This window comes from Stegastes partitus, unplaced genomic scaffold, assembly GCF_000690725.1.
Source record: "Stegastes partitus isolate 25-593 unplaced genomic scaffold, Stegastes_partitus-1.0.2 Scaffold21, whole genome shotgun sequence".
In the NCBI taxonomy this organism is placed as follows: domain Eukaryota; kingdom Metazoa; phylum Chordata; class Actinopteri; family Pomacentridae; genus Stegastes; species Stegastes partitus.
Genome location: NW_007577752.1, coordinates 478936 through 504477, shown reverse-complemented (window position 1 = coordinate 504477; position 25542 = coordinate 478936). Strand labels below are relative to the sequence as shown.

Here is a 25542-nt window from a genome sequence, read left to right as displayed (position 1 = left end):
TATTTTAACCAATAAAAACACTTGGTTTGGCCACAAGCTATGGATTGTTGTTTTACTGGTGGTTAAACAAACGACCAAACAAAAAAAATCTACATTTGAGAAATGAGGACATGAATAAATAAATACATTTAATAATTAAATTCGTCAGTTTAAATTTTAAAAAGTACTTTAAAAAGGACTACTTTTATTTATTTCAGGGGACTTTTATTTCTTAAAGCCTCATTTATGTATGTCAGGATTTATGTCATAGCAGTGTTTATTTTTTCTACAAAAATATTTATTTCTGCATTATTTATTACATTTTTAATAAAACATTGTTCCATGACAATCTGAAGTACAGAGCAGATAAAATAATGCAGAGACAAGGATATTTGTGCTCACGTTTTTACACAACACTAGCATGGTAACCCATGGCTATGGAAGTTGTGTCTTTGGATCCCAGTATTTAGTGTGATTATTTAATTATACTATATGCTTATCATATTGTTCAATTGTATGTCCCTGATTATAAGACATTAACAATTTTAGGAGTCAAAGACACTTTCTAGTTAGAAAGTAAATTATATCAGATCATGTTAGACTTGGCACCAAAATAGAAAGAAGAGCAGGCAAAAAGGTTATATTATTCTTATTCTTATTATTTGATGATGATTATTATTACTAGTAGATTTAATTCTTCTACTCGACTTAGAGTTTTGATTTACATACTCATCTTTTCCTCCAGGTTGAGTCGGATCCTGTCAGTCTGTGAAGATGCCAGCTGGTGTCTCTTGGCCTCGGTACGTCAGGATGTTTGCAGCCAGTATTCTGGCCATGTTTGCTGGAGCACAGGCCGTCCACCAGTACTACCTACCTGATCTGGTGAGGGACAAAGTCAAACTTTTCTGACAATGTTTTAGGTACATGCTCTGTAGTTACAATCAATAAACAACGCTGTCGAATGTTTGGATGCAAAAAATTTAAATAGTACAGTCATGCAGCAGTAATGTACATATGACAGACTGGGACTTCATAGTGCTGCTGTTTGGTATTTGTTCTTGTATAGATCCCATTTTCAACAGCCGTAATGATTCCATTCAGTCTGTATTTTCTTGCACTTCCCAATATGCCATTTCACAGCTACCACACAGCAGATGTAAAAGTGTTACTTTTACTAAAACATTCTCCTTTTTCCTGATTATCCAGAGGGGAATAATCTGTCAGCTTGTTTAGCACTGCTGTGTCAGTATCTTCTCTAAAAGAAACAAAGAAACAAAAACACAGGACATGCTAAAGACCAACTTTTACTGTGGATGCTTTACATTGATAAAAGTTTTTTTTAATTTTGTATTTCAGCTTCAGCTAGAATATGTTGATGTAATACCATGTTATCAAAAGTTGTCCCGTTATGTGTTTAACAGTGCTTTCTGTTGTTGCATCTTTCAGAGTATACCAGAAGTCCCACCTAAGCCTGGGGAGCTTAGGACAGAACTACAAGGCTTCAAAATCAGAGAAGAAGCCTTACAGCAGCTTAAAGCAGAGCAACGTGTGGACTAATGTGCAACTGTACTTGCTCTGCGTAATGGACGCTCACCAGAACAATGTCCAGTTCTTGCCAACAGATAAAGGCTGCAGCGTACCAGGGAGTATCGACATTTCTGGGATGTCTGCAAATGATTATTTTCTGTGATTACCATTTTCTTCCAATGGACCTAACAGGAATGGAATAATTTGCTACTCCAACAGTTGGCCGTCCGAGACAAGGATCTTATCTGGAGCTCATGTGTTGTTCATATGTCTCTTCATTCTTTTTGTGTTTGCTTCTTTTGAAGGAGGAATGAAATCTGTAAATGAGTAGTGACTAAAGTCAGAAATGAGTTAATGACTTCCATTCAACAGATGAAATGTATTTTAAATAAAAATATCAAACCGTAATTTTGTCAGTACTTTGTGGTAAATGTCAGTGATTTAAGCAAAAAAATGAAAATATTTATAAAAAGGTTAACATCCCACTAGGATGTGGTTGGTACACAGAGCCACCATCTTTAGCATCATTTATCATGCAAAGCTGCCAAACATGGACAGTTTACATCTTTGGAAATGGGAAGATTTTACAGCTTTCTCTTTATTCTATCATTGTAAATCAAATACATTTGGGTTTGGCATGCTTGGGCAGAAAGCAAGCAGCGTAGCAAATTGGTACTGACATTTACTCTTCAACTCTGCTACATTTCAAAAACAAATATTGTACGTTCTACCCCACTACATTGATTCAACAGTTTTAAAATGAAAGTGAAAATTTTGCACAATGTAAATATAAAAAGCTTTTAAAATGCAACACATTATCAAAGATTGAATTAGTGGTTTCCAACATTTCTGACTTCTGACATCTTACAAATTTCAGTGTGTAGCCAGAGTTACAGACTTGATGTCGATGAGTTGTTAACACCTCCACTAAATTCACATTTTCCCTCAAAACTTTTTACATGATTTCATTTCAATAAGTGTTCAAATGACCCAATATTTTACCAAAAATCAAACATGAGAGAAAACCTGAAAACATATTTTCTTTCTTTCTTTCCGCTCCCAATAATCATGTGACAAGATTTATCGTATGTCCCTGTGTAGTAAACTGTACATAAAGTAGTTCAAACTAGCTCCAGCTGCAGCAGATACAACAGTCACGTGCTGCTGACATACTGACGTTTCACTATTAATAATTCGATGATGTATTGTATAATAATATATTAGTCAGCAGTTCATATGTTATATACATCATGCTGTCGTTGTGTATTTACTTTAATATATATATATATATTTTACTTAGCATTGTTTAGGCAGGATTTTTACTTGTCAGCTGGGATAGGCTCCAGCCCCCCACCCGCGACCCTCATGAGGATTCAGCGGTGTATAGGTATTGGATGGATGGGATATGGATGGCGTTTCCTAGCAACGAGGGGAAACAAAAGTTAACGGGAAAAGATGGCGACCAGAGAGCAAGGAGCCGCCGATTACCTGAAGAAACATAAAATTATGGAGCTCATGGAAAACCTGACCAGCATGCTCTTCTATTACAGACCTGGTTAGAGCTTATACAGACACAACACCGTCTCTAATTCTAGTAAAAAAAAAAAAAAGTTGTTGCCATAGCTAGCATGCTAGCTCATATAATGCACACATACGATACTGAAAGCTAATGAAAAAGCCATAACACGGTTTTGGTTATCTGCTCAGCTGCAGTTTATAGCGTCCTTATTTAAGTTATTTCGAGCTGGATTAGAATTCTATCTGTCTGTCTCTCTTCCTCGTAACAGAAACTGAAGGGAAAGAATGAAAAAACAGTTCTAATACAGTATATTGTTTTGCTGTTGTTAGGTTATTTTAAACATTTGGTAGACGTAGCTAAAACTGATGTTGTACGTGTAGGTTATAATGTTAAATTTTGTAAAAACAAACAAACAAACAAACAAAAAACTGTTTCAGAGAGATACTCACCCGAATAAACTAAATCAAAGTTTCAAGATTTTTTATTTACAGCATTCCAAAGCAACATCAGCTGACCAAAATGTTATTCATGCTTTGTTTTTTTTTAAAAATTGAATTGAATTTCCCTTCTGGGATAAATAAAGTATTTTTCATTTCATGCTGTATCACAAGATAAAAGATGAGGCAACATCCAAAATATGTACAAAATGCAGAACAGAAAACAGGATAAATAATGTTAGGTACAGAAAGATTAGGATCACTATTGGTAAATGAAAATGATTCAAAACATGTACATCTTGACATTTTTCTAAAAAATGTAAATGGAGGAGGAACATTTGAGTGGTTATGACACCACAAAAAAGTTTAAAGTTAAAAAAAAACCATTTTATAACTTTATGAACATAGGATTTCTCTGAGGGCTGTACATCGTCTTAGTTTTTGCTACATCGATGCTAATAAACTGGTGACTGCATGCACAATTCTAACTCTCAGACATTAAGCAGAGGTCTGTAGCCTAATATGTAACTTAAAAAAGGTTGCAAAGAGGTTGCCACATCTTTTAACACTGCACAAATGTCATATTACTCTTTTGTTCTTCCTCTAATCTAATATAAAACAGTATCTATTTGTGTTGTTGTATTTGTCAGAATCCTAGTTTCACTGTTGCAGATAACTTCCCTAAAACATCCACCAATGATTTGCCCTTTATTGCTAGAAACAGAATATATTTGCACTATAATACCTATGCATTATCATTCATTGTTTTTTTGTTTTGTTTTTTGTTTCGTTGTTTTTTAGAGAATCCCAGAGAATTTCTTATTGAGATGCTGAAGGTGCTGAAGATTTCTCAACAGTCTGGTGTGAAAGGGCCAAATCTGTTTGATGACTCTAACTTGAATGCAGTCTTAGGGATACTGGACCCTGCAAATCAAAAATACATCACGTTTGCCCAGTACAAGCAGGGTGAGTGCTGGACACTTTTGAGCACAGAGGCAGACACTGCCACATATTCTCAATGTAATTAAATCCAATGTTATTTATTATGACTTCACTGTTCTAGTGTCCCAGAAGAAAAATAATCGACTATATTTTCATGCATTTATTGTCAGGTGTTTATTCAGTGTTTCTGTAGAACCAATAAACGCAATATTTCATATGTAGGAGAGTATTTATTCATTTATCACCTATAGCTACTTCTAACTGACCCAATTATCACTTCATACAGCAAAATATAACATGATAACAGAAATTCTTTTTGGTGAATAATGACACAGGGGACTAATACAGATACTCACAGAACACTTTATCCCCACAGCTCTAACCATACTGGGCATAAAGGACATTAATGAATGTCCTGAGGGCGTAAATGAAGACAGAATATCCCATGAGACATTCAAAATGGAAGCGTAAGAGAAGTTTGTAAAATCTAACAAGCATGTCAGACGATCTTTACCAGTAAAGTGGTGAAGGTAATATTTTTGTCTCATTACAGGAAACAAGGCCTGCAGAGATACTCAGCAACATATGCACAATAGTGACCCTGACGTTTTCTGCCCCTCAGCTCCTATGTTATGTTCTGTTTTGTTGTGTTATGTTATGTTATGTTATGTTATGTTATGTTATGTGGAGTGTAAGGGAATTTCTTCTTAAAGTTTCAAGAAATAGCACCAAGTCAGTTATTGTGTTCGCATCCGAGCTTTGCATTCTGTCCTTGAAGTAGGATTTCCTATTTGTTTCTGTAATGTTGAATTATATATAAAAAAAGAGCAAAAATCCATCTTTCCATTGCACTTGCACACAAGTTGTCACTGTAAAGTTGTAGGGGTTTAGTTTGATGTATGGACCTAATCTGCCAATAAATGAAAGCCAAAAAAGGCACAAATGTTACAATTTTTTTTTTTTTTTTTTAACTACTGTAGTTATTAGAGTTTGCCATGTTCTCTAAATCACCATATCGATGCTTAAAATGATTCTTATCGCATTATTGTTCTTGTAACATCCCACCAGAAAACATCATACACTTTACTGAAACGTAAATCCTTGCAGTGTGTTTTAGCTTCTTTATGCAGCGTTGCTGTGTTGAACGCGCCCCGGCAGGAGGCGTGGTCAGGAAATGACATGGCCGCCTCCTTATACGGAGGTCCCTCGCCTTTCTCCGGTTACTTGTAGGTTAAATTAGTTTGTCTTTTTCCACGGAAGTTTCTACTGTATTTCCCGGGACATCGCCCTGCGGAGCTCAGCATGGGCACCGTCCACGCCAGGGTAAGGAGAAGTCCGCTGAACGTGTTCGCTGCGAGTTTGACCTCTCTGTGTGCACTGAGTTTATCTGGCAGAGCGGCTGCTGTTCTGCATGGACAGGCCCCACACTGGAGCCCTCAGCAACACACTGCATCTAGCTAGACCACAACAGGCTCAAGTTAATGCTGCGGAAAGTGCGTTTTTGACACCTTACGGTTAAAGATGCCGGCTGTGTATTCCAGTCACTGACAATAGCTTAGGATGCTAGTGGTGCTTCCATTCATTGATGTCTCACTAAAGCAGCTTGTGTTTCCCTCTCTAGAGTTAATGATTACATCGCCTTTATTTATCTCGTACAGTTGTGTCGACAAGGTTTTAGAAATACTGAACGCATATGTGGAGCCCCAGACAAATATGAAGCTGTCAATGAATGTTATTGTGGTACAAGTAATTACAATTTAGTGTAAAGGGAAGCAAAGACTTTTCTTTTTCATGGGTGTCATTAGTTTGTTTTTGCACATATTTAATCATGTATTTAGTCCCTGTTTCCCGTTACATTCCCCATTTTCCTTAAGATCCTTGAGATGAACATGTCACCAACCAGTGTTGCATTTTCTAAATTCTTTTAGACATTTTTTTTAACTGGGTGGATTTTTGCTTAAGAATGGCTTAGCTCATAATTTTCACAAGTTACAAACAAAATGTCAGTAACAATTTTTTATAGTTTTGATAGTTGAGTGTTTGTAGTTTTATTATGCAGATGTTAATCAGTTATTTTCATTTTTTGTTTCTCCTCTCTGTTTTATAATAGTGTAAACTGAATTCCTTTGGCTTTATTGGTTTATTGGTCAGTAGGTCAATAAACAAGACATTTGAAAGTGCCATCTTAGACTTTCAAAAACTGTGGAGCACTTTATTTTGTTACACTAAGTGTGAACTTATTGTGACATGTTGCATGTTGTGTTATTGAAACTCCCCCTATGAATACCTAAAATGTAAAGAAATATTTCCAAGGGTGGGTCTTCAGTGTTCTCTACAGCCTTGATCTTGTAGTCTATTTTTGAAAACCTATTTAAATTTCTTTAACTTTTGTTTTTAACACTGTGTGAAGTAATTGTGATTCTACTTGTTTTTCTGATGTTTTGTGCTGCAGAGCCTGGACCCTCTGCCCATGCACGGGCCAGAGTTAGGAGTTCACGCAGACGACATTGATGCTCCAGAAATTGACCATGAGCCGAAGCAAGAAGTTCTTGAAAACAAGGATGTGAGTGTATTTTGTTCCACACAGTAATTACAAAAGACTCTGATTAGCACTTTTACATGACACAACTATCTCCACACGCTGTTTGCACTTTGCCTGAGAGATTCCTGAATTTATATCCATACAGTAGTTTAATATGAAATAGCCACTTAGAAAATATATACATGTGATGGCTATGAATTAATCTGTTGATGCTATGAAATCTAAAACACAGTCTGAGAAGCCAGCAGCTTTAATGTATGTAAAATCATTTTCTAGATGTAATGAGCTGCATCATTATATCTGGCTGAATGCAACTGAATATCTACTGCATTTTGTCTTCCATGGTCATAATATTTCTTGGCCTTTCTGTCTCTCTTGCTTTTCAGGTTGTGGTTCAACGAGTGCACATAGACGGGCTTGGAAGAACCAAGGAGGACCTGCTGACTTATGAAATAGCAGAAGTTTTCCGGGCAAAGAACTTGATCGATGTAGGCGCATGTTAATACAGTTGTGCAATTTAATGCAGGTTCAATTTGTGCTCGTAACTGGCATCAACACATGGTTCAATTTGTCATCCAGGTGATGAGAAGGTCCCACGAAGCCCGACAGAAACTTCTGCGTCTTGGTATCTTCAGAAAAGTGGAAGTTGTTATTGACACCTCAAGAGGTACTGTCAGTCTTTGTGCAGTTTGTAAAAAAAAAAATAGAACACTTATGATTTATACACAGGCTGTTTCCACACTCCTGGGCTTTGTTTGCTGTATGAGCTGGGTCAGTAAAAAATCTCTGGGATAGTAGAAAAAAAAATACTATCTGTGGCTATTTTAACTTGTAACTCACAATGATTGTGCTGTTCTTGTTCATACTTACTACATCGTTTAAATATTCACAGTTCTGATACAAAGTATGTGGACCTGAAGGTAAATAACATTGACAAATGATAACTTTAGTCAGGAGTTGGCAAATCTGAAGTACAATCAGTGAAACAAGAAGAGGTGTGGTTTAGTGCTACTTTGAATCATAAAAACATGTACACATTTTGAGTTTGCTGTTAGCAAGAACATCGTCTGGTATGAGACATGCCTCAGATCTCTAAGGACTTACCATAAAGAAATGGGGATTTACATGAAGCTGGCAGTGAGCTGGATGTACTCTCCATCAGTTTCGATATTCATAAGACTACAGTTATACTTTTTTTTTTTTTTTAGCCTCGAGTGATGCAGCAGGATAATGACCCTAAACATTTTGGTAAATTTACTATAGAATGACTTCAAACAAAGAAAATCCAGTGAGATCCCTGACCATAGCCCAATATCAATAGTATAGAATTGCCTCAAGAAAGTCATTTATTTATGTCTTAAGAATACAGCTGAGCTGAAACAGTTCTCTCAAGAGGAGGGGTCCAAAAACTTCTCCTGTTATCCAGGTCTGATTGCTTGTCTTCAGATAAGATAAAGCTTTATTAATGCAGAAGGAAATTCTTGTGTTAGATAATGTTCAGATAAAAAAAAACAAATAAAAAACAATTAACAGCATAAGCAATGCAGTGCCTAACAGTAAAAAGCAATAAGATATAAGTACAATACATTACTAAAATAAAATAAGTGAGCTAAAATAAGGCTAGAATAGAACAGTAAGAAGTAATGCTGGCAATTTGACAGGGGTAATAAGTAATATCACTCATGATAATGAAAAAAAAAAAGAAGAAAATATTATATTGCACCTGAAATGTAAGTGAAAGTTATTATTGCACTTGTAATCAAAATGTTGCAAATGAAATTGGAATGTTACACATGATAATAAAATATTAAACATGAAACTGAAGTATTATACCAGAGAAATGAAAATATAAAATATTAAACATGACATATTACACATGAAATGAAATGCTACACATGATGCTGAAAGTCATATTGCACAAACTATTGAAGTAAGTAATATTACAATGATATTGCAAATATTGCTGAGATCTAAGAGTCCAGTGTTTTAGCTGTCATTTACTGCAGAAAGGGGAGGAGTTACACAGCTTAAAGGCTACTGTGGCGTTCTGTGCTGCACCTTGGTGGTCTCAGTCTACAGCTGAAGCTGCTCTGATGTGATAACAGTGTGACATGCAGGGGATGAGAGATGTCCATAATACAGAGCAGTTTTCTCAGCAGCCTACCAAACGAGCTCTAACTAGTTATTTAGTTCAAGGATTTAATTACTTTTTCCACCAGCACGGTGACTGTTTTATGGCTGTGATCAATAATAATGCAAAAGATTTTTAGTGGTTGTGTGTTTTTAGCTTCAGCACATTGTGTTTGTGACGTGACTTAAATGAGACTCAGAGCTCATTTTATGACTACTTAATGCAGAAACCCAGGTAATTCCAAAGGACTCACAGGCTTTTTCTTACCACTGTGTCGGCCTTGTAGTTTTAAACTAAACATATAATAGATTTGACTCTTTTTTTTTTTTTTCTTTCTCTTCTCTGTAGGTGAGGATGCTCTTCCTAATGGCCTTGATGTGACCTTTGAGGTCACCGAGCTGAGACGCATGACGGGCAGTTACAACACCATGGTCGGAAACAATGAGGGAAGCATGGTAGGTGCCAGTATCACTACACTGGTTTACCAGTATCATCGGTGAAGACAATTTCAATTTTCTTCAGCATTTGCATTTGACGGTTTTCTTTAGTTTGGTTACCTCCTAAATGCAAAATCACGCTCAAAGAAGCTCTGATCAGGTCTTTAATCTTCTGTCATCTCAGGTACTGGGCCTGAAGTTACCCAATGTGTTTGGCCGGGCAGAAAAACTGACATTCCAGTTTTCCTATGGTACCAAAGAGACGTCCTACGGCCTGTCCTTGTTCAAACCCCAGCCAGGTCACTTTGAGCGCAAGTAAGATATGACCACCTTTGTAAAAATAACTTTGTTATAGTTTAAGGTCTAATGAAATTGAGAAATGTGTGCATGTCCTATGCATCTGTGAGGATGATGACCTGGAACAGGAACCATGTAGAAAAACAATCATACAGTAGAAATTGCAGCACGATCATGGCATGCACAGGCGTCTTTATTTGCTAGAGGATGTCCTGGTATGTGTGCGTGTTAGTTCCATCGGAGGGATGGCGTCTTTATTTGCAATAACAAATGCAGGTCATTTCCCTGCCTTCATTAGTCTGGTGGTTGAGGATTTAGAGGGTAAATGTTTGTGCAGTCAATGCAGGAACTATGAATGGGTTTATTATGTAATTTCATGGGAAAATGCCTTTTTTTTTTTCTTTTCTTTTCTTTTCACTTTCAGTATCTCAGTCAACGTGTACAAAGTAACAGGTCAGTTTCCATGGAGTTCACTGAGGGAGACAGACAGAGGAGTCTCTGCAGAAGTCAGTGTAAGTACTTTATTCAACGTGCCTGAATTGCGTGTTTCTTTCTCTTGCCCCCTGGAACATGGCTGAAGTGAATTAACAAATTTAGGGCACAGTTATTACTTACAGCTGATTGCAGTTGCTATGCTGCCTCAATCGATTAGTTTGGTTGTTCTACTTTGTGATGTTTTAACAAGTTAGTGTTGACCCGATGTTCTAAAACACCAAAGGTACACAGGGGTTGACCAGCAGGACGCCCGGGATCTTTCTGCGTGGAGTTTGCATGTTCTCCCTGTGCAGCGGGGGTTCTCTCCAGGTTCTCCAGCTTCCCCCCACACAGTCCAAAAACATGTTGAGGTTAATTGGTGATTCTAAATTGTCCGTAGGTGTGAGTGTGAGTGTGCTTGGTTGTCTGTCTCTAAGTGTAGCCCTGTGATGGATGGATGAATGTAGTAATGTAATATCCAGTTCCCTATCAGAAAGGGCTGTCTGATAGCAAGGTTAAATGGAAAAAATAATATATATGGTACATTGAAACTGAAGTTTTTAGTTGGGCCTTTTTTAGATGGCCAAAACACATTTTGCAGGTGACTTTGTCCATACCAATACATACTTAACTTCTGTGCTGGTCCTCCTGTCTGCTTCCCCACACTGAGAATGTACTGCCATCTTCTGTGGGTAATATGCTGAGTACCTTATACAACCCTGCTTCAAAGAAACCAAACTATCCCTTCAAGTTGTATTTTTTCATGAATGACTAAATGAGATGAAAAGAACCATAAAAGAAGCCATCAAATGCTTCTATAAGGTACCATGAAGTCCAATTTTCAGCTAGTGTTAGTTCATAAGAGACAAATAGTCTGGACTTTGTTTTGATCAGTTGTCCTGCGCTAGCCTTTGCTAATCCGTTATAGTGGGATAATACTAACACCAATAAGAGCCTTTCACAGAGCCATTGTTCTTCCCGTGCTGTAAGGAGACAACACCTTACAACTTAGTGTATGCTGTATACCGGTTTACTACATTAGATCTATAATAAAACCAAAGTAACAAACTGGTGTGTTATTTACAATTTTTCACCTACAGTTCCCTGTTTGGAAGACCAGCCAAACCCTAAAGTGGGAAGGAGTGTGGAGAGAGCTGGGCTGTCTGGCTCGCACTGCCTCTTTTGCCGTCCGGGAGGAGAGTGGCCATTCCCTCAAGTCCTCACTTTCGGTATTTGTCTTCTCTTCTACATTGAAGATTTTATCAGGAGCTTTGAAATTCCCGTGAAAAAAAGGAACTATAGATCTCACTTCAGCATCGAGGGTGGTGGTGTGCACCTTAATCACAAGTTACAACCTGGTATTCAACAAAATAAGAAGAGCTTTAAAATGCTTGTGTAGTTTCATTAAGTTTTCTGTCAGAAAATTGTTTACAAAGCTGTTATTCGGTGTCAGGTTTTCAAAGCAGATTCACATCAGATTCCAGTAATATTCTCTGGAAGATCATGTATATTGAATTTTAATTATCACGTGAAACGCTGCCAAAGGACTGACACTAGAAGTAAACCAGTATTTAGGTGTAGTTGTGTGAACAGTGTCACTTGGTGTTTCAGCATGCGATGGTCATCGACACCAGAAACTCCTCCATCCTGCCCAGGAGAGGTGGCCTGTTGAAGATTCATCAGGTTTGTTGTTTGCCATTAAATCAAATGCTGTATAAAAACAACATGACTGATCTTGTACTCAAGGTTGATGTTTTGTGTTTGTGTAGGAACTTGCTGGTTACACTGGTGGAGATGCCAGTTTCCTAAAGGAGGACTTTGAGATCCAGCTCAACAAGACACTCTTCTGGGACTCAGTGAGATTTTATTTCTCAGTCATTTAATAAACTGTCCAAACTAAAGACACTTACACAAGCTACCTTAAAGTAGTTTGACATGGCCAGACCATAATTACATATTGGACGATGTAAAAGTATTTGTTTATGTATAAATATAAACATAAATGCAACCTTTACTGTTTATGTCTTTAGACTATTAATGTGCAATGGCTAAGTGCTTGGGAAAGAATTCAAGTTATATGCTCAGGCTTTTGTACAAATTGCCTGTTGGCAGAAATGTTAACTGGACAACCAACAGAGGGATTTTTAGGCATTTAAAAAAAAAACAAAAAACAAAACACGATTGCTTTTGGGATTTTATGCACAAGTCAGCTGTACTAAACCCTTTGACTTTATCTTCCAGGTCCTTTCCACTTCACTTTGGGGCGGTTTGCTTCTACCTATTGGGGAGAAGCCAACTAGCATAGCAGACAGGTACAGAAATACAGCTCACCAGCCTATTACAAATATCAGCCACACCAGGGGTTTTCAAAGTCTGTGCATCAGGGCATCAGACAAAATTATAACCACTTGAGCTTGCTATTTTTCTTTATATATATATATTTTTTTTTTCTACATTCTGGTAAATTGGCAAATTTTAAAGTATGTCAGATGAACTATTAGTTCTTATCTGCACCAATTGATGTATAGAGAAGTAGAATTGGATTGCAGCAATACTTACGAAAGCAATTAGGATACTTGGGTAAGTGCCAGGGCTATAAACAACATAATTTCTCAATGAATTCTATGTGGATTTATGGGTGTTCATTTGCAGTGGACAATATAATATCATCAGAAAGTATACATCAGGGAAGATGTGGGATATTTTTTTTTTTTTAATGCAAATTGCAGCGTTTGGGCTCAAATGTTGCTACTGATACTGCTGACCATGTTGGTGAGCAGGCCAGATCAGCAGCCCAAAATATAGTATCTACTTTCCAATTGTTAATAGAACACGAGCATTCACCTGTTAATTTTGCCTAAAGCAGTCACAGTTTGAAAACCTCTAAACTAGACTGTATAGTCATAAAAAAATAATTTTAATTTAAAAAATCCCTGAATTCACAGAAACACTTAATGGCATTGTTTGCTGTATGTTTTGTGTCTTTGTTGACCTCCTAGGTTCTATCTCGGTGGCCCCACCAGTATCAGGGGATTCAGTATGTACAGTATGGGCCCACAGAGTGAAGGTAAGGCATTACCTTGGCTGAGCTGCCTTGTAACCAGGCTGAAGTTTGTTGGTTATTTGAAAGGTTGTGTGGTGACATTACTGGCATGGCAGGTGACTACCTGGGAGGAGAGGCCTACTGGGCTGGAGGCCTCCACCTCTACACCCCTTTACCCTTCAGACCAGGCAGGGGAGGCTTTGGGGACCTCTTCAGAACGCACTTCTTCCTCAATGCCGGAAATCTTTGTAACCTCAACTATGGTGAGCAGCTAGAAACAGAATGAACAGCAATTGCAGGCTCTAGCTTTTATGGACAAAATCCCAAGTGAATTCTGTTAAATAGGATTGGATTAATTTGAATCTTTATTTTACTGATCTCATGTTCAAGTTTGGGAGGTTTGCATTTTTTGGGCAAAGCAGAGACTAAATTCTATCTACAGGCACCTGCAGATGATCTTGTTTTCTGTCTGGCTGAATTCACATATGTATTTACTCAGGTGAAGGGCCACATGCACATTTGAAGAAACTGGCAGAATGCATCCGTTGGTCATATGGACTGGGCATTGTACTGCGTTTGGGAAACATCGCCAGGCTGGAGCTGAATTACTGCATTCCCATGGGCGTCCAGAGTGGAGACAGGTACTGCTGGTTTGATTGGCTAGTGTTAACTACAATGAATTTTAATTTGCTTGCGAAAGATTTGAGTCATTTTTAAGGTAAACAAAAAGACCAGTATCCTGGTACAAGTAGACAAACAGACCTAGAGCAAACAATCCCATACAGGCTGACTGTAAAGGCGAGTTTCAGTGTAGCTCATACATCTGTTTAACATGTGGAATATATCCAAGAGCTTATCAAGCCAAATGTGGTAAACAGCAGGGCAGTTTGAGAAACTTGCTCTATTGAAGTGAATTGTTATTTGTTTGACAGAAGCTTTTTCTGTGTAATCTCGTACTGTAGAAAACTTGATAACATTATGATGAGAGCGCTCTGTGCCTTACTTTGATACTGATTTCAAAAAATATTCTCTGCTTTCCTTACAGGATATGTGATGGAGTCCAGTTTGGAGCAGGAATCAGATTCTTGTAAAACCATGTCTTTTATGCCAGGTGCATTATGATGGAAGAGGAAAATGCTTGTACAGAATCATTGTTGCAACAAATTAGTTCAATAAAAATGTTTACACCGACCTTTTAATGTGATACATATGTTCTTATCATTAGCTGTTGGAGGTAACATACACTTAGTGAAATTATAGTGAAAAAATTTGTCAGCAGACCTGAACCTGAGTCTGCCACAATATGGACAAGTAGCTTTCAATGGCATGCATTTAAAATTTTAGTGATCTGGATGGATGGATGGATGGATGGATGGATGGATGGATAATGCTCTTAAATTAAAGACTTGTATATTGAAAGCAGTTGAAGTATTTCACAACCAAATTTTAAAGACCAAAATGGTTTGTGCCATGTGGGCATAAATATGCAGCCTCCAAGGCAAGACCAAGGGAGCCACAGCCACTGGAGAAATTTCATTGGCCCCTGCTTTGGCCACCCCAGATATAATAGCTCAAGTTCATCCACTGAACCTCCAATGTTAAAGTTTGAGTGAGGGCAACTATGGTGTCAGTGTGTAAGTTAAAGCAGTTTTGATGACTGCAACCACTTTACCTATGCAAAAAATGTTTTTACTCAAAAAGTAAGAAATAAAAAAAAATAAAAGAAGGATGTATTATGATTAAAAATAAGTTAATTGAGGAATACCCAGAATACTGAATGATTAAATTAATTTATTGCTAAGATATAGCACATAAATTAATTGAATTTCCCTTCTGGGATAAATAAAGTATTTTTCATTTCATTTCATTCATTTCATAAAAACTCCGTCGGGTCACTTTGGACCCATGTGTGCATCAAAGTTCATACAGACCCTCACCGTCATGAGGATGGGAAAGGTTTGCGCCTCCCTGCGGTGGTTCCAGGGAGCGATCACTTTTTACCGCCGCCGGTTAAACTGCGCATCATTTCTGCGCATACTCTAGTGTCACGTGTGTTGTGACTGCCCACGCGGTTCGCTACACCTGCGCATGCGCTGTGCTCATTGTTCCGTAGCATTTTAAGCAGCACACCACAGAGGGAACGTCGCGGGAAGACAGGCGGTCCATTCACGGGCTTCTCGAAATTTCATCTTCCTGTCCCCTTTTCGCACAAAATATCTGTCGATTACACGGCGTTGTTTCTTCTACAGTCGCTTGAGGCGGAGTAAAAGCGACCCTAGAAGGGTTTTCCCGTGTGGTTTTATCAGCGGTCTTATCTGTGAGTGGCAGGTACTTGTACGCACGCTGATGGCGGTCACTATCGAGGATCTTTATCGAAACTACGGGGTCCTTGCTGATGCTAAGGACAACCTCAGCCAGGTAAATAGAGGCCAGCTAGTTTGTATTTGAACACACTGGCAAAGCAACGAAATGCGCTCTTTGTTATCTGGTCACGGTACCTTATTTTGCGTTCACTGGTTGGAACTTTGTTGGCCTACATAACATTGTTTGTGTATGCTAAGCTAACGGTAGCTAGCTAATGTAGTGACCGGGCTAATGTTAATAGCCTCGCCAGGACGACCCTTGCGATACAGAGTACTGAGTTGACACAGTAGGACACTAGCAATTATATAGTCGACCAGGCGGTTATTTTCTACATGTGAACCACTTTTCATTCAAACTGTATTTAGGGAGGCTTAGCTTAGCATAGTTTGTTGATTGAAATTCGTCGCGATACTTCTCATTAAAGATGTTTTCTTGCAGGTCAATGGAGACTTTTTCACTACTCCGTTTGTTAGTCTTCAGGAAAACCATTTACTTCGTTATACATTTGAGTTTTAGTTTGTAACACAGATCACATGTATAATGTTTTAATGTTTTAGCCACATGTGCAAGTCAAGGTACCGTAAATCTTAAGTTTACAATTTAAGTGGTACCACGCTAACTAAAGTCGACCCTACTAGATGTGTCTTTTGGCAAGTACGTCTGGAATTGTTATAAACCCCATATTGTGTACGATGTGTATCAGACATGTTGTGCATGTTCCTTTAACATGTTGTATACCAATACAGGATACCTATTTACCAGTCTGCCAGTTTAAGTTGCAAATAATGGTCAAAGACAGTGAAGTAGAGCCTGAGATACCCTTACTGTACCCTGTAGTAACGATCAAGCTCCAGATAACACTTAATGCTACATTGTCCCGAATAGTCTATAATATGCTCTTCTGTTGCTTATTTCACACTCCTAGTTTATCATGCAGATTTTCTGATATCAGCTTCTCATCTCCTGGTTAATGCCTCTGACTTCCAGGACACAAGCACATACAGTCTTCACATGTATGCTGGAAAATATGTTGAAGATTTATTTGCAAAACATCCCAACATTGGTTGTATTGGCATGCTTCAATGAAGGATCGTGTTGACTGAAAACACATCCTCTGTTGGCAGTGTTTGGCAGTTGTTGTAACTGAGTGAGGGAACTCGATACATTTGTTTAATCATTTAAATCAGCACATAAAGCTCTGTATGATGAGTGCAAATTCAGCTCTGAATGCCATCTAAAGCAAAAACTTATTTTGGATGTCTTTCCAACTGTAACACTATGTTGAAACGGTTCCACATGTCTTTATTCAGATTAAAATTTTATTTTCAATAAGATGCACTCCTTTGCAAAATCACCCCAAAAATGATTCATTCTTTCTGAACAGAAATTCAAGTCATGTGGGTAAAAATACTGTATTTTTTTCATATCTCAATGTGTTTCACAGAAAAACGAAACATCGCAATGCCTGTTTTTTTTTCATGTCATGTTGTTAGATAACTTGTTTAATGATGTACTTTATTTTATTCTGCAGCACAAAGATGCCTACCAAGTAATTCTGGATGGCGTGAAGGGTGGCCCCAAGGAGAAACGCCTGGCAGCACAGTTTATACCCAAGTTCTTTAGCAGCTTTCCAGAGTTGGCTGATGCAGCTATAAACGCCCAGCTTGATCTTTGTGAAGATGAGGATGTGTCTGTGAGTATAAATTGACACACAGTGTGCATAGATGCCAAATCATCATCATCAGTGGCAGAGTTTGTGTTGTTTATTGGATTCATTAGTGTGAACATTACTGACTCTTTGTGTTCCCAGATGGATAAAAGATTTCTTTCCTTGACTGAAGATATTTTTAATAGCAACTCTTATTCTAGCATAACAATGCCCTTTGTGTTTATCTATCCTTGTTCAGATTCGACGTCAGGCCATCAAGGAACTCCCACGGTTTGCAACTGGCGAAAACATCCTTAGAGTTGCTGATATTCTCACCCAGCTACTTCAGACAGGTATTGAATGTTTAATTACCCAATTATCAGTATCATGTGATGCTCTAGCAGTAGTGACAATGTTTGTGAACATTTATTGAAATCTGTATTGTTTATGTCTGTGCCAGATGATACAGCAGAGTTCAACCAAGTGAATGCATCACTTATTTCCATCTTCAAAATGGATGCTAAGGGTAAGTGTTCCTCTACTGCGTTTTCTTTTTTCTTTTTTCTTTTGCTGTTAAAGGTAGTTTCACTGGCCATGTGAAATAAACAAATTAGCTAGGCATTTTTTATTTGTTTGCTTTTGAGCAACTGTTCACAGGAGATTGCTTTTTAAAGTGAATGAATGAAATTGCCACTCCTCATGTATTATATTCATTATGGCGCCAGATCTGAATGACTTTATTTTAGAAATAATCCTTGAGTTGACACAGTCCAATCAACGTCTGTCTTTTCTCATCCAGGTACTCTTGGAGGCCTCTTCTCTCAGATCCTGCAGGGAGAAGACATAGTGCGAGAAAGGGCCATCAAGTTTCTGTCAACCAAACTGAAGACACTGCCAGAGGACGTCATGACAAAGGAGGTGGAGGAGTACGTCTTTGCAGAGACAAAGAAGGTTTGCAGACAGTTTCAAATTGATTAGAAATCGTTCATGTATTGCGTTTTGTTAAATGCTGACTGACAGAAAAAGATCACGCATCAGCGATTAAACATCACAACATATGATGGACTGAATGAGGGTATGTACAGACAGTGCTGATTGTTTTGGCTATGGCTGGTAGTTCTGCTTTTGTTTTGTGAATTAGAGAACTTGACTTTGAATCTTTGATTATGTGACCACTTGTTTTACGAATTTGGTTTGAAAGCCATGGGTTTAACTTATATTTAGAAAAAAAGACAGAAATGAGCTACTGCTGTACTGTGCTACTTAGAAACTCAGCTGTCCTCGTGCTTAGATGGGGTCTAAAATAGTGATGTTGTATTTGGCGAATGTTGACCTGTCTGTGTTAAAACAGATAAGAACACATGTTGATGAAGAGTTTCTTTTCCCTACTGCTTCTTTAGGTGCTGGAGGATGTGACGGGAGAGGAGTTTGTGCTGTTGATGCGTATAGTGTCGGGCCTACGGGTGCTGCAGACAGTAAATGGGCGGCAGCAGCTGGTGGAGCTGGTGGTTGAACAGGCTTTCCTGGAGCAGGCCCTCAACCCAGCTGACCCTGACACCGTGGACCGCCTGCTACAGTGCACGCGCCAAGCCTTACCGCTTTTCTCTGTGAGTAGAACCAAGAGCATGTTATAGTAGAGAGGTTCACGAATGAAAAAATGTCTTAATGTAGAAGTAGTTGTCAAGTTCACTTTTGGTTTTAACTTGTCTCTCCCTTACACCTCTCACTAGTTGTTTTAGTGCACATTGGAGTGGAAACAGTTTTCAATAATAACTGAACACTTATGAGCTTTAAAGAAGAGTTTCTAAGGATTGTATTGTAAGCCTTGTCACACCTTTAAATGTACACCAGTATTAACATCAAACACTTTAATTTGATGGAATACCAAAAAACCACTAGTATTTGAATCCAGTTAATACTTTTGCATATTTCCTAAATTCAGGTACATTGCATACAGTTCGTATATTTCTCCATGTTTTAGTGATTTAGGCATACATTTATTAGTAATCTTAATTTACTGTAACACAGGTGAATGACTTGTTCTTTGTTTTCTGCTGTCTTGTAGAAAAATGTCCATTCCACACGTTTTGTAACCTACTTCTGTGAACATGTCCTGCCCAACCTCAGCGCCCTGACAAGTCCTGTGGCTGAGCTGGACATTCAGTTGGAGGTGAGTTCTTCATTTTACTGTAAATGACTGACTTGCAAATTTTCTTAGTTCTTAATTGACTTTAAAGTGTGAAATATTGTACGTTTTCTGTTTTTACCAGCCTCCACTTAAAGTTGTCCACTGAAAGAGTCAAAGATTTTTATATATAAACATTAATAAGAACTTATGCTGTCTTACAACTACAATATAACTTGTTAGAAATCAATTATTTGATTATTTTTAGCAGTTCTAGAAACCAAAGGGAAGTTTCAGTCAGGTCTCACCAGTATATTTCATTTTCATATTTTATGTGTTGTGTTTTGCCACAACACAAATGTTTGTTTCCTTGTGAACTCAAGCTGCCTCTTGGGCAGGTTGCACATATAAAGTGTTGTTCCATCTGTGCTGGTTTGCCCGAAAACCTTATACTAGTGCTGAATCGTATTTCAAATAATGCCACATGTATTACACAAAAAGACTCACTTCCTGACCTGGATTCATTCAAGCTGAGTCAGCATTGGGAGGCTTGATGAATATGGCCGCTGGTGTGAGGTCGATATTCCTAACGCTTGACATTTGGTGAGCGCTTGTAGTAGTAAACAAAGTCAGCGTGGCAGCCACCTGTCAGAGGTGTCAGCCAACTGCATGTTGTTAATGGGTCATTAGTCTGCACCACGCAACACTGTTTCTCATTAGCAATGCACATTACACTGTGTGTAGAGATTTGCTAAGCTGTGTGTGTTTGTGTCTGTGACTGTGTGTAGGTTCTGAAGCTGTTGGCTGAGATGAGTCCATTTTGTGGAGACATGGAGAAGCTGGAGGCCAACCTCAACATGCTGTTTACCAAGCTGCTGGTAAGAACGGGTTGTCCTATTGTTGTTGGGCAAGAGAAGCAATAAATGGAGATTCACTCAAGTATCAAAAAACACATTGGCAGTTTTCCCATGATTCAGCGATTCATTGCCCTCTTTTTTTTTACCACTTCTTTAATTTACCATCATATTATTGCATGCACACCTGCTAGACACTGACTGGCTTGGTCAGGTTACTGTTGTTGTACCGTGTAAAGTATAACATATTTGCTTTATTTGGTGCCCTTGGCCTGTTGGCTATTTAAACCAAAAACTCCTCAGCACTCTGCCTTGAATAGAAATTGTTGTCAGATACAATTTTTCAATTTAAATAAAAAAAGCACCATTATTACTGGTTATAACTTCTTACAATGACAACTACATCTCCTTTCTCTTTTATAGTGAGACTTTATGAACATGAAATAATTATTTCTTTTAAACATTAACTAGTGGGTTCAAGATGTGTCCTACATCACTGAATGTCTGTTCTCAGTATGTGCAACGCAGACTCGGAGCTTCCACATTACACTTGTTGAAGTTGCCTGATGTACCAGAGTTGATATTGAGAGTAGTTGTGATGTCACAAACTGTGGTTGTAGTTACATGCATTAAACTCGGATTTAAGTTGAGAATTCAGCAAAAGACTTTGAGAACAGACGTCTGATGGTAAATTCAAAGTACAGTGATTCTATTGAAATGTGTCTTCAGTCTTACCCATAAAATATAGAAGTTGTAGTAATTGACAGTTGCCCAAATTGACACAAGTAGGAGTGACTGAAAGGTTCTAATCATGATTTTTCTGTTTTTTCAGGAGTTCATGCCGCTACCACCAGAAGAGGTGGAGAACGGTGAGAACTCTGCAAGTGAGGAACCCAAACTACAGTTCAGCTATGTAGAGTGTCTCCTCTTTGGCTTTCACCAGCTGGGTAAGAAGCTGCCAGACTTCCTCCTTGACAAAGTGGATGCTGAGCGCCTTAAAGACTTCAAGATCAGGTAGGAGAGTGAGTTAAACAGTCTGGAGTTCAATTTGTAAAATGAATCAGCTTATGCCAAAGTGTGCTTTTTATTTACAATTTTTTATGTGCTTGATGTACATCACCCAATTGGACTTTACTGAAAGGCTCATTTTGGTCATTTTGCTGCACTCTTCACATTGAAATTAATGTGTTTTGTGTTTGAACAGGTTACAGTATTTTGCCAGAGGTCTGCAGGTTTACATCAGACAGCTGCGAGTAGCACTGCAAGGAAAGACGGGAGATGCTCTAAAGACAGATGAGGTAACAATAGTCATCTTGTATTTGATTGCTTAGCTGAAAGTAAAAACTTTATAAGTAATCTAATTAACAAAATTCAAACTGACAAAGTTTTGTGCTAAATTTGCAAAGACTAACTTCTCTTTTGTATGCATTTAGAACAAGATCAAAGTGGTGGCTCTCAAGATCACCAACAACATCAACGTCCTTATCAAGGTTTGTTTGTCATCAGTGGTGGAAGAAGTATTCAGACCCTGTGCTCAAGTACTAGCAGCAATAGAGCAACATAAAAATACTCTGTTGCAAGTAAAAATCCTGCATGAAAACAACCCGGCTTAGGAAAAAGCACATAAATATTAGCAGCAAAATGTCGAAGTGTAAGTACTTATTTGGTAATGGGAGAGGAAAGAAGAAAAAACAAAGTTCTGATACACAAATCTGTTTTCAGTTTTTTCTAATCTTGGATTTTTGGTGAGATGTTGGATAATTATCAACATCTATTGAAATGAGACAATGCAAATTACTATTTTGACATCACATAGACACAGACATCTGAAATCTAGACCTGCTGCTATTAGTTTTTTTAATTGATGACAATACGTAGACATCAATATTTTTAAAAGATGAGAAGACACTGAAATGTGTCTCATTAAGACTGCATGTTTACCAAGCTGCTTCTGCGAGCTCAGCTGTATTTTCATAGAATTTGAAACTTCCATGAAAATCACTTTATTATAGAGAGTACCTCGACCCACTGTGTTAAAGGGTTTAATAAAAACTTAACTTAAAACTTCAAAATGTATTTTTTTTATCATGTTTGAGTTTTCAGTTGACTTTATAGTTTTGCACTTCAATATTTAAATCTTTGTTATGATCTTTATTTTCATTTCAGGATCTCTTCCACAATCCTCCATCATACAAGAGCACAGTCACTCTGTCCTGGAAACCTGTCCAGAAGGCAGAGGCAGTAGCGTAAGTGTGCTCCCACTTACTGTAATCAATGACATACCTTTAATTTGGCTGTCAGAAGCCAAACACGAGGAACCTGACTGCCCTCTACTAGATCCTCATCTGCCTTTCTTTGGTTTGTAGACCCAAGCGTCCATCAAGCGAGGACATGGGATCCGGTGGCAGCACAAAAAAACAGATCTCTCCTCAGCCCCGACGGGACGCAAGGCAAATCTACAATCCCCCCAGCGGCAAATACAGCGCCTCCATTGGCAATTTTAACTACGGTAAGTAGTATTTGTTGGACATGTTCTTTTCATTTCTTTTTTTTTCCTGTTGTGCAGCATTATTACCTTTCATTTATTTCGTACTGCACAGTGTGTAATTTGGCTCATCTTTTATTTGGCTACCATGGCTCCAGTTTTCTCAAATAAATAAAAATGGGATTTACTTGACATATTCTACCAGTAGGCTTGAAAGTGGCTTTGAGAAGTGTGTGGCTTTCTGACAGCAGCTGTACGTTTTGAACCCTAAATCCCAACAGTGAGTTTGAAAACTTTGCTTTTTTTTAAATGCTAAAATTACACCATTTATCAGAGCCAGACTATGAAACTTAAAAAAAAAAAAAAAGACCATCATCAGATTTTTAACTTTCTGAAGGTCCCTGAACTTACCGTGTTTGACTTTCACCCAATGTACTGTGATTGTGGGTTCGAGTCCAACCCATGGCATGTCCCCCTGCTATACTCCCCACCTTTCTTGGCTTTCTTCAACTGTCAGTCAGTAAAGGCTGAAAGCCATTTTTTAAAAGTTGCTATATTTACTCAAACTTGCCCAAAATAACTTGTTTCCATGAAACACAATATGTAAAAAAAGAAAGAGAGAGAAAAAAAAAAAGGTGACGTTTTTAGTGATTCAGCTGTGACCAACAGTCACGTGACAAAAACTAAAGGAGTTTCTACTGAACACCAGACTGTGTTCACACAGACCAGATAGGAGACAAGCATGGAAACAAATTAAAACTGTAAGTACTACAACATCTATAGTGTGTTACCTTTTTTCCTTTCCTTTATTGGTAACACCTGTGGGCAATCGGAAAAGTCTTAAACATGTTGATTCTAAGATTTTTTTTTGTGTTTTTGCCAAACAGATCTCTAATTTTGTTAGTTTTTTTTCTTGTTAGTTTTTATGATTTGTGACATAACTTTGTTATGCTGCAAAGAAGGAGTTTAGGTCTTTGCTTTTAGCTGCAGTTGTACTGTTTCTCTAGTGGTACAGAACTTATAAGTACGGTTTAAAATGAGCTCAAAGTGATTTAAATAATGTGACTTTAAAAAAACTAAAACGCAAACCTCATGGGGTACAAATGGTTAAAATGGCATGAAAGTTTTTAGGATTTAGTCATTCACATGTAATGAGATACTTCAGTCTTGATCAAACGGGTGAAAGACCTGACATTGCCAGTCTCACATTCATGCCTCCAGCTTGTCCTTGGTGTAACAGTATGCTGGATACTGGCTAACAAACTGTAATGCAGAAATGTCATATATGTTTGTGATCATTTGGAAACGGAATCATTATTATACAGTTTGTCAACTAAAGAGCTCTGGTTACAGCACCTCCTTTTCTCCCCCTGCAGTCTTTACCTGCTCAATAATTTTTACAACTTAATTTGTGTCCAACATGTTCGTACTGACATGCTTGTTACCGTCACATTGTCGCTCCAGAGCAACGTGGTGGCTTCAGAGGTGGCCGAGGACGAGGCTTCGGAGCCAGAGGCAGCAGGAGCCGAGGCCGGATCTACTGAGACACACAGCACATATTGCTCATTGAACTGCATCACATCAGGATCTTTTCCGCACCAAGACGGATTGTTTGTCACATGCAGTTGTTTTTTGGTTTTTTTTTGGTTTTTTTAACTGGTCTCCACGCGATTCACTTTCACAAGATTTTTTTGGTTTGTTTTTGGAATGGGGGGGGAGCTGGAGCTTTGGTCTCCTGGCTTGAGAATATCAGACAATGGGCTCTGACTTTTCTACCTGCCATTTCAGCATTTACTCCCTGTACGCCTCTCGGTCAAGGTGATAGTAACCCTAACTGTGTTTTTTTTTGTTTGTTTGTTCTGTTTTCCTCCCTAAATTTTAAACATTACTCTGTGTATTTTTGTGGAACAAAAGACTGCCAAGTTGTACCTGATAAATATTTTTGTCGGATTGTTGTAGAAAAAGATAAAGATCCTCTTGTTTTGCAACATGTTGATGATTGCATTTGTTTCTACTGTTTTATTTAATCTTGTTTTCTTTTTTTATTAGAGCTTAATTTGAATTGGCTGATTACGCTACTTTGTATGAATCAATGATGCTGTTTCATTGGATTTTTATCATAAACTTGTATGGAAGTATGAACTTTTTGTCCTTGTTTATATAGAATTTACTGTTTGTTAAATTGCAAACTTCGTTCTGGGAACAAGACGATACAACTGAATTCCACCCTACTGCTTCAGGTTTGCTTTTTTTCTCAATAAGAAACTTGACTCAGATGTTCAAAACCTTTTCCAAACATGCCCCCTTCCCCCCCATTGTTCCCACTTACCATCCATTCACTCACTCACCCACTCATTCATCCAATTTATCGTTTCCACCCTCCTGTTTTTCCTTTTCCCGCTTGTATTTGTACTCTGTACCAAAGCAGACTGAAGAGAGGGTAATTTTAGCCGATGATTTCTGGCATCCACATTTAGAATACACGTACAAACGTGCCTCCTCGGCTGTCTTCATGACTGCATCCGTCTCCCCCCCTCTTCAGTCTGGCGTGTGTGTGTGTGTGTGTGTGTGTGTTCATGTTCGTGTGTCTGCTTTGAAGTAGAAAAGTAGAATCGGGCTCTCAATAATTGAAAGGGCTATAAATAGTTGCTGCCACGTTTAGAACACACTTTATTTTACACACCCTGGTGATGGAGGCTCTGCTTGTTTGGGGCACATTCAGTCGTGCACACATCCTG

At 38.1% G+C, this 25542-nt stretch overlaps 4 protein-coding genes across 5 annotated transcripts in view; all 4 read left to right on the top strand.

The window, feature by feature from the left end:
- uqcc6 (ubiquinol-cytochrome c reductase complex assembly factor 6) overlaps window positions 1–1914 on the top strand; it is a 2456-nt gene extending 542 nt beyond the window's left edge. The window contains exons 2-3 of the mRNA XM_008294131.1: window positions 725–861; window positions 1426–1914. Coding sequence (XP_008292353.1) covers window positions 754–861; window positions 1426–1536 — 219 coding nt within the window. The 5' untranslated portion in view covers window positions 725–753 and the 3' untranslated portion in view covers window positions 1537–1914. The remainder of the gene's footprint in view (window positions 1–724; window positions 862–1425) is intronic.
- Window positions 1915–2943: 1029 nt separating this feature from the next.
- On the top strand, window positions 2944–5334 carry efcab10 (EF-hand calcium binding domain 10). The gene is made up of 4 exons (XM_008294119.1): window positions 2944–3061; window positions 4264–4428; window positions 4781–4871; window positions 4958–5334. The coding sequence occupies exons 1-4, from the start codon at window positions 2962–2964 to the stop codon at window positions 4998–5000; spliced, it is 399 nt and encodes a 132-aa protein (XP_008292341.1). The 5' UTR covers window positions 2944–2961; the 3' UTR covers window positions 5001–5334.
- Window positions 5335–5586: 252 nt separating this feature from the next.
- On the top strand, window positions 5587–14520 carry samm50 (SAMM50 sorting and assembly machinery component). 2 transcript variants are annotated; one of them, XM_008294099.1, is made up of 15 exons: window positions 5587–5727; window positions 6857–6967; window positions 7333–7434; window positions 7526–7613; window positions 9426–9532; window positions 9699–9829; window positions 10236–10323; window positions 11386–11514; window positions 11897–11968; window positions 12055–12141; window positions 12527–12597; window positions 13285–13352; window positions 13436–13591; window positions 13828–13969; window positions 14374–14520. In XM_008294099.1, the coding sequence occupies exons 1-15, from the start codon at window positions 5707–5709 to the stop codon at window positions 14417–14419; spliced, it is 1419 nt and encodes a 472-aa protein (XP_008292321.1). In that variant the 5' UTR covers window positions 5587–5706; the 3' UTR covers window positions 14420–14520. The 2 variants fall into 2 exon arrangements, with proteins under 2 accessions (XP_008292321.1, XP_008292328.1); XM_008294106.1 differs by having other exon boundaries at window positions 5588–5727; window positions 13445–13591.
- Window positions 14521–15462: 942 nt separating this feature from the next.
- On the top strand, window positions 15463–25030 carry api5 (apoptosis inhibitor 5). Its single transcript, XM_008294086.1, has 14 exons — window positions 15463–15746; window positions 17224–17385; window positions 17600–17693; window positions 17801–17866; window positions 18140–18291; window positions 18741–18947; window positions 19406–19510; window positions 20254–20343; window positions 21152–21333; window positions 21524–21617; window positions 21753–21809; window positions 22486–22565; window positions 22686–22828; window positions 24269–25030. Exons 1-14 carry the CDS (start codon window positions 15675–15677, stop codon window positions 24346–24348), a joined length of 1584 nt encoding a protein of 527 aa, XP_008292308.1. The 5' UTR covers window positions 15463–15674; the 3' UTR covers window positions 24349–25030.
- The last annotated feature ends 512 nt before the right edge of the window (window positions 25031–25542 follow it).

Coding starts and splice junctions, on each gene's coding strand:
- samm50 (XM_008294099.1), top strand. CDS start 5,707: ATGGGCACCGTCCACGCCAGG. Junction 6,968..7,332: donor AAGTTCTTGAAAACAAGGAT/GTGAGTGTATTT, acceptor CTTGCTTTTCAG/GTTGTGGTTCAACGAGTGCA. Junction 9,830..10,235: donor CCAGGTCACTTTGAGCGCAA/GTAAGATATGAC, acceptor TTTCACTTTCAG/TATCTCAGTCAACGTGTACA.
- api5 (XM_008294086.1), top strand. CDS start 15,675: ATGGCGGTCACTATCGAGGATCTTTATCGAAACTACGGGGTCCTTGCT. Junction 17,694..17,800: donor CACCCAGCTACTTCAGACAG/GTATTGAATGTT, acceptor TGTCTGTGCCAG/ATGATACAGCAGAGTTCAAC. Junction 22,566..22,685: donor CAGAAGGCAGAGGCAGTAGC/GTAAGTGTGCTC, acceptor TTTGGTTTGTAG/ACCCAAGCGTCCATCAAGCG.
- efcab10 (XM_008294119.1), top strand. CDS start 2,962: ATGGCGACCAGAGAGCAAGGAGCCGCCGATTACCTGAAGAAACATAAA. Junction 4,429..4,780: donor GTTTGCCCAGTACAAGCAGG/GTGAGTGCTGGA, acceptor TTATCCCCACAG/CTCTAACCATACTGGGCATA. Junction 4,872..4,957: donor GAGACATTCAAAATGGAAGC/GTAAGAGAAGTT, acceptor GTCTCATTACAG/GAAACAAGGCCTGCAGAGAT.